The sequence below is a fragment of the Mya arenaria genome, chromosome 10 (genome assembly GCF_026914265.1).
Source record: "Mya arenaria isolate MELC-2E11 chromosome 10, ASM2691426v1".
In the NCBI taxonomy this organism is placed as follows: Eukaryota; Metazoa; Mollusca; class Bivalvia; order Myida; family Myidae; genus Mya; species Mya arenaria.
Genome location: NC_069131.1, coordinates 66,843,626 through 66,854,874, shown reverse-complemented (window position 1 = coordinate 66,854,874; position 11,249 = coordinate 66,843,626). Strand labels below are relative to the sequence as shown.

Genomic DNA, 11,249 nt, shown 5'->3' with positions numbered 1-11,249 from the left:
CCCCCAAAACGATGATGTTCAATGGGTTCTACCATAGCTTATAATGGAAAGTTAGTTTTGAAGATATCTCCAAGACCAGTTTTGCACTTTACGTCTCTCCAAATCCTACGTAACGCGCTTTTCAGGGTGCCTGGTACATTATTTGATCACCGGTTTCTGAAGTCGCGAAGTGTCCCCAAAACACCTCTTTTCAACATATCTTATAATGAGAAGTTAATGTCGAAGATATCTCCGGAACAATGAATGCGAATGCGTCGGTAAGGCTTGATCGAAATCCCTTTGAAATCCCATCAATTGATTACGGTAATGGCTGAGAAGCATTATTATATTTTTGTTATTGAATCCATATATTATATCGTTGACCTCTAAGTGTGACCTTGACCTAAGAACACTAATTGCTATTTTCCTAACTATTTGTTTAAAGGTAACACTTTTGTTAATCTTCCACCCCATACTGGAAAAGACACGACCAGGCCGTAAGTTTGCGATAAACTTCGAGTTTGTAATAAAAAGATATAATTAGACACGTTGGAATAGTAAAACTAGAAGTAATTTTGAAGCAAGGAGTTTTTTTACTATCTTTAACTTCACTCATTAGACTAGGCAACATAAGTACAATAGACGAAGTATGCACAAATAGTTAATACGTCAACATGACCTAGTATCTCAATAAAACCACGGCGACCTGCTCACAAAAGAAAATAACTTAACACACAAAAGAACGTTTATTATCCAAAAGGTAAGCCTAACAAGTTATATCTATGTTGCAAAAAATTAAATCTATGCAAGTTCACAAAATATTACAACCATAAAATAATGCTTACAGTATTGAATTTAAAGAATTTAAAAAACCGTTGTCCAATAGTTCAAGATAGGTTCCAGAAGTGTGCAATAACGCTCAGTGGTTGATTGTAGAACATCCAGTCTTTTTTTGTTTGCTTTTTCAAGGGAGTGAAAGTAGTTTAATTAATTTCAATATTCTATCTGTAATTACACATTTAGAGGTCGATGGTGTAAGCGAAAGTGTTCTAAGTGGCATCAACTATAGAAGCAGATAAAACTCCTCACTTACTAGCACCAACTATAAAAGCAGAGAGAACGGTTTCGCTTGAACTCCTCGAATTAAAACCGGATTCTGTTTTACCCCACGTTTGGCACTACATGACCACAGTTTGTCATATTAGGAACATTCGCTATGCTAAATGCCATGTCAAAGCCTTTCGCTTAAGAAAATTATCACAAGCGGTTAGCGATAAATGTTGTTCGAAAGAAATAATATATTAATGGTATTGTCGGTACATCTGTTCCAACAACTTAAAACCTAAATGGCTTAGACATTTATAAGGTTATTAAAAGTACATTCACCCATTTCTAATGCAACTTAGAAGATGCTTTATTTCTATATATATATATTGATAAAATATATACATGCATAGGTGAACACATAAAAACATTCAAAAAGAGAAAAAAAAATATACATACATAGTTATCAATTATAGAAAAGAAAAAAAAAATAGTACAACATTCAAACTACGAGGTAAATATAGTTCAGTAATACAATGAATAGAAGCCATATAGTCAAACATTTAAAATACAGAATGCACATATTGCACATACCTTCAAATATTAATATTCAATCATTCAAACAAACAATAAATAAGCAAATATATAAATAAGTTCAATATGCCTCTCAATGAAGTTCCATGATTTACTTCTCGTTCGCACTCATTTTGAATAATTGATTTTATTCCTTACACAAAATTCAATCAAATACCTTCGATAAATGTTACCAATGTATCGAATTTTAAATTGAAGGGGTGAGAATGGTCTAGTAGTCTACATGTCTGTGTTTACCTAGGATGTCGTATGTTCAAGCCTCACAAGATGCTCGTTCACTTTATCTCTCACAAAATGGATGCCGGTATTCGTTTTACCAGGATATCAGCCTCCATGGTGACCAATACAAACTAACAACTACCTTTGAAATCGATCTAAATGTGTATACGTTGGCGGGATGAGAAAAGCATATGACCAAAGAATCATGCATGTCCTTCTTCGGATCGGTTGATAGCCGGAAAAAACCCGACAAGCTTGTATTGTAACCTTGACATTGTGCATTGAGCATGAGTTCCTCCACGACACTGTTCTACTTTTATCAGTAGACCACATTCAACTAGCTTCATCAATATCCATAGTGGGTGCTGATGAGTAAGAACATAATGTTGAACCTAAGAACTAAGGTCGAGGCCACAATTATTGAGCCATAGCGTATTATAATGATACGTATTTTAATGATGCTTAGACGTAGAAACTTTGTCAAATAGATCATTGTACATCCAATTCAATTTCAAACAAAGAAACAAAGCACAAACCTTTACCTGTCATGTATGTTCTCTTATTTATTATACAAATTAGTAACCGGTTAGAAGTACGCTTTCCTGGGGTCACCAGGTATTTGAAGTTAGCATTTTTGCCAATGTTTAAATGACAATAAACGCGAATGTGCACCAGAAACCTTACGTTTATTTGGCTGTCACTTACGGGTGAATCAATATTGAAAGTGCACAACAAGTTTAAACAACTACTGCTTATATAGAAATGGTAATTTGCACTTAAAGTGATCAGCCTTGCTTCTTGTAAAAACAATATGGACGAAAGGAAAATACTGTTGTAAGATTTTTAACCTTAAGCAGTACAAAATTGAGTCTTGTTTTCTTTGTTCTCTATAACATAGAAACCTACAAACGGAACTATTTTAAATGATTACATAGGTTGAGACGTTATCATATCGGATTACAGTATAACCGAGTAAAATCAGAAATTGTGAAATGTAGTTTGATTCATTTTATACCTTTTTCTCACATAAAAAATAATAATTATTTTCTTTGCCATGATCGTTCTTCCACCCTTTGTTTATTTTCATTACAAGGCATTTCCCACGTCTATCTTTTTTCGGCTCTCCATGAGCAAAGTGCTCATACGCCCATTCTTCTCCAGATATCCATACCCATGATCCATTTTTTTTCTTTTGTTAGCTCCGATCCAGACTGTATCAACATTTGTTTGATTTATATATCCGTGAACGAAATCGTACTCCTCCAGACTGGTTATCGAAACAAGTTGGGCGTTATCATCCTCGCATGCGCTCTTTGCAGCGTCCCAGGAACGTTTGATACCGAAATGCTGATAACAAGACGTTTTGAACTTTGTCCAGCCATCTGCACACTAAACAAAACAAAATCATCAAATAAGTACATGTCGACTGACTATTCTGTTCAAGATCTACATTCATTCTAGTCTTGAACCTCCATGAAATGCACACCATATCTCTTTTGTGAATGCTTTTTTCGACTAGATTTTAGAGATCTATATACACGTATCACATATCATACTGGTACCCAGCTAGTAGATTACTCCAAGTGAGATAACCGGGAACCAGGACCTGGGAAGAAGGGAGACGAATCCGAGGCATGAGGCCAGGAGCATGCTTGCTGTAGTTGAAGGTAAAAAGCCACATTCTTAGACGAATATACGGGTTATGCAGATACCTTAAGGAGAGGTAATTGTCCCAAATAACCTATGCTAATTGGTATATTAAAATAAGCTGAAAAACACCGAACTAGTCTTGTTCTTTGTTCTAACGAATTGTTTACAACGAGACCCCACCTTTTCTGGCCGCGGTTAATGCTTTTTGTTTTGGAAATGCCACCTTTTTCTTTTCTTTTGTATAGAAACTTTCTTTTATTGCAATGGAAATTTGCACCCTTTCAGAACATCTGCGAACCAGACAGCCGGTAACAAGACATTTGGAAACTTGTCCAGCCAGCCTCACACTATTAGAAACAAGATTACCAATTAATATAAGGGGACTTTCCTTACTGTTTAAATATAATATCCATTAGGCCTTAACCTCCATGAGTGTATACTGGATGTCAGAATTGGTGTTAGTTTTGTTCTTACGAGTTGTTCAGCAATCTTAAAAGAACTAAGGTGTAAGTATTGATTTTCGATAAGGCCATTTCTTAAATGTTTCCTATCATTTGAATTGAAACATGGAACAGAATCCAGTGCCAATCAACATCCAACAACTAGTATTGTTATTAAAAGCCAAATGTGCCTATATCAGATAGAGATGAACCTTTGTATAATTATAATCGCCTACGTATCATGCATTTTCCGTGCACTGTATAGCAATCTTGTTTCTCACCAAGACGATCAGGGTTCGAGACCCGGCCTGTGCACATGTGAGTTTAGTTGGTGATCACTTAACCACGTGGGCTTTTCCACATTCTTTCGTTTCCCCCTAAACACATAACCAAACTCTCTCGTTACATTGTGCCAATGAGAGTGACTAAGCATAGATGAATACAACTTTCTTCACAATCGTTATAATATTAATATAATGTAATTCAAGTGTCAAGGATTGCAAAAAATCATATTTAAATTATATTCCTTGCAAAACAGACCTTACCTCACAAGTCATGTCGTGCTCGGTCCATTCGCCCGTGTTGATACATTCGACAGTGCTCTTGGTGAACGACGGGGTGTAGCCTTTTTTACAGTCGAGACGAATATAGCTGCCAATTATGTTCACATTCCCGCGAACGACGATCTCATCTGATACATTCAGCGGTCCACATTCTGAAAGGCACATTCGGTCGATAGTTGTTTAATAGTTCAGTGGAATTATTTAAAACCCCGCTACTATTATTTACTTCAATCATTTATGCTTGAATAGTAATTAAACAATTATCTCACACATTGTTTTATGAGCATTATCAAAATATCTTTAAAAAGGACTATTTTCATCGTTTATTCAGTAAACATTTATTCATAATTCTACATAGCACGGCGAAGGTTTTTATAAGATAAAGCAAAATAAATATTTAAAAAATGAAATAAAAGGACACCAATTTATGAGCCTAGCTTTATATTATAAATGACACAATGTACAAGCACAGCTGAATCAATCGAGGCTATCTGTCCACAAAAGAGAAACTACGTAAATAGACTAAAGCTACAGATACAATATTACGTTGAGCTCGTCTTTTTGCAATGGAATATGTCTGGTGAGCAAAAATTTAAACATTTGTTATTACTCGAAGCACGTTCGAAATGTTCAACAAACCATTGCAAATACCCTGCCAGTGCCAACACCGTCAGGTACATTACTCCGAAATTAATTATTGTTGAGTGTTGCCTCATTTAGACTGAGATAGCAATCGTTCCTTGTGGCATTAGTAATTGTTGAGTGTTGCCTCATTGAGTCTGAGTAACAACAGACTGCGATAGCGATCGTTCCGCGTGGCATTAGTAATTGTTGAGTGTTGCCTCATTTAGACTGAGTAACAACAGACTGCGATAGCGATCGTTCCGCGTGGCATTAGTAATTGTTGAGTGTTGCCTCATTTAGACTGAGTAACAACAGACTGCGATAGCGATCGTTCCGCGTGGCATTAGTAATTGTTGAGTGTTGCCTCATTTAGACTGAGTAACAACAGGCTGCTATAGCGATCGATCCGCGTGGCATTAGTAATTGTTGAGTATTGCCTCATTGAGTCTGAGTAAGAACAGACTGCGATAGCGATCGTTCCGCGTAGCATTAGTAATTGTTGAGTGTTGCCTCATTGAGTCTGAGTAAGAACAGACTGCGATAGCGATCGTTCCGCGTGGCATTAGTAATTGTTGAGTGTTGCCTCATTGAGTCTGAGTAACAACAGACTGCGATAGCGATCGTTCCGCGTGGCATTAGTAATTGTTGAGTGTTGCCTCAATGAGTCTGTGTAACAACAGACTGCTATAGCGATCATTCCGCGTGGCATTAGTAATTGTTGAGTGTTGCCTCATTTAGAATGAAAACAACAGACTGCGATAGCGATCGTTCCGCGTGGCATTAGTAATTATTGAGTGTTGCCTCATTTAGACTGAGTAACAACAGACTGCGTTAGCGATCGATCCGCGTGGCATTAGTACTTGTTGAGTGTTGCCTCGTTGAGTCTGAGTAACAACAGACTGCGTTAGCGATCGTTCCATGTGGCATTAGTAATTGTTGAGTGTTGCCTCATTTAGACTGAGTAACAACAGACTGCGATAGCGATCGTTCCGCGGTGCCATTGTTTATTTTAATATAAGCGTATCAACATGCTATTTAAGAAAGACAACTACATTTCAATAACTGTTTTGAACAGGAAACTGCACGTTATGCACTGAAAATGCATATTTAATTACTAAGGTAATGTATTCCTAGGAAGCGATAGCGACAACAAGAATATAGCCGGAACTAAAAGACAGACATGCCCCGTATGGTAAATCAAAATGAAAATGTTCATAAAAGGATTAGAAATGGTATCTGGCGCATTTAATCGACCTTGAATACCATATGTTAAACGGGGAATTACCATTAAACACGCTAGTTGTTGTTTTTAGAAAGGCCAGTTGGACCTAGGGAATACACTTTATTTCTTAAATTTTATTTTGTTCTTTGTTTATTAAAATAATCGTGAAAGTTAAAGTAAAATTGGGTTGTTTCAAGTTTTCAAGTAAACTCACACTCGGGCAAGGCCCATTCGGTGAGTGCCCCTATAAGATTTTAAGTCATATTAGGTTTTGTATCATAGTACACATAAACAATGTTACAGTAACCCTAGTTCTTTAACATTAACAGTGTTTAAGACTGTCACATTGGACCCAATTTAACATCGCTCCCGGAAGACTATTAGTTTTATTTAGTGTTGCGGCGGTGAACGAACTGCAAACCCAGGATGGACAATCAAGGGTAAAACCACTAGACTATTTATCCGACACTGGTGCAGTAAATACAAACAAATCAGCATCAAACTTTTTGTTTTTTATATTTCTTTTCATTTTGAAGCTGATATTGTTATTCTGCTCTATGGTCAATATTACTGAGACGATTAATCGGCGAGGGTAGTATATGGAAAATAAACAACTCTTTTTTTAACAGAAGAAGTATGGACAATGAAAATATTGTATAATATGGCACATCTTTAAAATCATGAAATCATTTGTACATAATTGTAAATCGCTTGTTTCCGGAACAGGGCCATTATGAGTAACAAATAAGTTTATTACCCATTTTTGTTGGCCAAAGAGGAGTTTACCAATGAATTTTTTTCCGAAACTATATTGGCATTTAACATCCAGAAAACAATATATACTGATAGTAGTCAATCATGCCTAAGTAGACTACAAAGCACCCGGTGACCCCTTCTTATTCTATATAAATGATGCAATCGCGTTCGAAGTCAATTTTCAAGCTCAGTCAAGTGTGACGTAATTCCTCCGCTTTCGACACAGACTTTTGGTAGAAGGGAACCAATGTGTAATAATAACTTGTATAGACATGAAAGTGATATGTAAACCAGTGGCATTTTGGGGGTTTCTTCAATACAATGTTATATGAGCCATGTTCGGAATTTAGCATTAAGAAAGACAATATCATCAGTATTAATAAAAAATGGACTTCTTCAGAAGGAAAATCAAGTACGTCTAACGGTCGGTTAGCAGTGTAATCACCAGTGTATAATTCGGGGCAATGCGGAATCCCAAAGTCAGTCATTAAATTACCGATGGGATAATAGTTTCAGTGTTTTGTGTACTATTGTCTTTTAACTGAATAGATACACATATGAAGACTAAATCTCGATAACATTTATATTTTATTTACAGCATTCCAATACATGTATACGACATATGAAATAAAATGAATATTTAAATTTTCAGCAAGTTGAATACAACAAACAAAGGCATACAAAAAGAAAAAGAGTACATTAATATCCATAGGGCATAGGGGCATACAGATGATGTTAACATATTACATTCACTATATACATGAATTATTAACAACATATTTAGTAAATAAAAACAAAATGAGAAAACAAAACGGAATTGCAACATTGTTGATGTATTAACATGTCAATATTCGATGCATGTACACTTGAAACAAAATCAATAGAATATTATAACAGCTATAAACAACATGTAAAAAGTATACACAAATGCATTAGTATCCGTAAGGATAGGTATGGTAATTCTCATTGATTACTCTTTTGTCAAACACAAGTCTATAGTCTTTTGTTTCTTGTCTTGTGATTACACTAGTTTGTGTTATGTCCCTGCATATTTTCATGTCCTGAACTTGAATAGCTGATGGGCTTTGGGATGATCCCCTAATCATATCGACCACTGTATTGTAATTGATTTGGAGTGAGGTTTTAAAATTCATCGTGATCCCTTTGACTTTGCAAAGCGAAAAGTAACCGTTTTTGTCACATCGTTCTGTTTTGTACGCATAATTTTTGGGACCACCGGTGACAAAGTTTGTTATTTTATTTCCCGGAACCTCATCTGTGAGATCTCCAAGAAAATCTCCGAGTGGCGGCTTCCACTGCCCAAGCTTTGAAATAAAGAATATCGAATCTGTGTCCGTATATAGACAGCGTTGACCCAGACCCTGTAGATAGCTGTAGATTTTAAGGCGGGCCTGTGCCGTTGTGTATGCAGCTATCACAACGTTTGTCCTAGAGGAATCCGAAATGAAATCTTCACTGTATGCCCAGTCAAGTTGTATTGTTTCCTCATTTACAAAATGGATGTTCTTGATTGTTTGTTGGTCATTTGTCATAAATTCAAAAAACTCCTTGGTGTCTGTTACGTAAGACGTTTGTGCTAGATTTGTACGTTGGCCAAATTTGCCCCAGAAAGAATTCAGCATCAGCTTAGCCAAGGATCGAAGACCTGGATTTTTGAGAATCATGTTATAGTCTAAAAGTATACCCTCCTTGTCATAGAATCTTTTAATATACGATTGCTTGTCTTCTTCTGTTTTGCACCATTCTGGCCAACCGCTTGCTTCCTGCTTTAGTTTCAGGAAGGTATTCACGTATTCAGTGAATAAACCGCCACATTTGGAGTCTGGGTCATACTGCGAAATATTTTCAAAATGCCAAATTTCGTAGATTTTCACAATTTTGTAACCCTGCGATATTGCCAGTTTTACCTCGTCTGTAACCCAAGTACCCAGGAAAGCTCTTTCATTATCAGTATGCTGACATGGCGACTGCTGGTACTGGTCTGCGCATGTTCTACACAGGCTAAAAAGCAGCTTTTTATTCGATTTCACGGGTAAAACGGGTATGTAGAGTCCGTGAGGAGGTACGATTTTACACTTGATCAGTCCTTCGTATTCGGTTATGTCTTCGAAATTTTCGGTGACAATTTCGGGGTGCCCCAAAGGTATTTTCCCAGTTTTGTTCACATATGGATACAATGATGTCACGTCATAATAGTTTATTTCTTGTTCACTTGACGCTTCTTCATACAATTTGAACCCTTCTGTGCGACCCCCGAAGAAAGCATCTCTTGGTTCAAGAGGGCCGACATATTCAAGGTTGTGTATGTATTGTTTCATGTCTAGGTTGATCTCCATGTCGTTTTTGAAGTCGCATTCCCATTTAGATTCATAGGAATAACCTTCAGATTCTATAAAATCTTTTTTTGCCATGGTTCTCCATATAATTCGCCCATACTCGTGTCATTGACAGGATAATTTGTTGTCGTTGAAAAACATTTCTGGCATCCGTGCCAAAAACAGCCATGGAATTCCAATACCACCTTTTCGCCGTCGCGTTCGTAATACCCATCCACTTTATACGGCCCAATATGCTTTTCGCCGTAGTTCCTGCCATGTTGGATGTTGATTTGATTTTCGTGCGCTAGATATGACATCCATTGATAGGCCATAATTGACTGTTTTTCTTCTGGTCTGTAACCGTGAGATGGAATAATGCCAATACTTTCGTGTTCCAGAAAATTTCGCCGGAACACCAGATTACATGCCGAGGCAATGGTCAAACAATTTTCAAACGGATCAATGCCAGGAACTTTACTCTTTTGTGTTATTTCCTGAAACAGCTCGCGAAACTTCAGACAGCATTTCCTCAAAATGTCCACATCTGATCGGCAGTATTTTAACAGTTCATATTGAAAATCAAACGCGTCGTTTTTGTGAATGTCATACCATGCCATGAACTCCATTCATTTGTCTATTTTCATACCATCTGGGTAGTAGTACTTCATGTCTGGTAACTTCGTGAGTATCGCGGTTTGGTATTCTTGTCGATTAAATAGATGCGGAAAGTAGCCCTTTGCGGGTTCCGCAATTACAAATGATTTGGGCATATCCGCTAATGCCATTGGAATAAAATTTATGGAGTCGATGAAGCGTATTTTGCAAACAGGAACTTTAATGGCCATAAATTTTGTTCCGTTTGTTATGACCTCTGGTAAAATGGCATTTTCATGCAGGTATTGCAGAACGGGATAACTGTCATAACCCTTGAAATTATGACAAATTACGGTGGCACCAACATTTTCTTCAGAAAATAACCAATTACAAAACCGCCGAGTGGTCTGATCGCCTTTGAAAATCAGTTCATTTTTGCCGCAATATTCACACTCCGAATCGCTTGACAAGTCGTACTTTAGGCAATGATGGCATACTCTTTGCGCGACACACAAGTTCGGTTCATGTTTATAAGAACCACAGGTTGCTTTATTACAATTGACACACTTTCCGTTTACCCCAGATAGATATCCTTTTTCGCAATGAAGCTGCTGATCTTGTGTGCACTCAAAGTCAAAAAATATATATTTTGTGCCGTTTGTTTTCTTTTTAATAGTTCCTCCCTCGGATTTAGTTACCTCGATTGGCTGCATAAATCACTGGTGATCTTCTGTCACGAATTCCTTACATGTTTTGCAGTATTTTTCATTACATACGTGAGGCTTCTTATGCTTCCGCACATTAATTGCTTGTCCGCAATCCTTACATTTGTAATACATACTGCAGGTTGATGAGCCAATATCGTGGTTAAGCTTGTGCATTGCAAAACACGTTTCGTTTATAAAATTGCGATTGCAGCCGGTACAATGTTCCCAGTTAAGAGAGTCGTCCTCGTGTAGACGATGACAGTGAACGCAAGGATTGTTACAGGCATGTTGCTCTTTGTTACTGTAACCTTTCTTACATTGTAGACAGAAGTAACTTCTATTCAAAAATCCTGCGACTGTCGTGATGACATCAAAGTGATTATTGTGCGAGTACAAATAAATGGGCACGCCGTCATCCAGTCCATCATAGATGATAGTATTGAAGTGTTCCTTCGATAAAACAATGATTCTATATTTAGGAAGTACTGTTTGAAACAGTTTTACTTCTTCAATACCGC

General features: G+C 37.0%; 1 protein-coding gene across 1 annotated transcript; it reads right to left on the bottom strand.

The window, feature by feature from the left end:
- Positions 1-2,922: 2,922 nt before the first annotated feature.
- On the bottom strand, positions 2,923-9,523 carry LOC128204947 (uncharacterized). The gene is made up of 3 exons (XM_052906347.1): positions 8,281-9,523; positions 4,472-4,641; positions 2,923-3,225 (listed from the first exon to the last, which is right to left on the bottom strand). Exons 1-3 carry the CDS (start codon positions 9,521-9,523, stop codon positions 2,923-2,925), a joined length of 1,716 nt encoding a protein of 571 aa, XP_052762307.1.
- Positions 9,524-11,249: the final 1,726 nt, after the last annotated feature.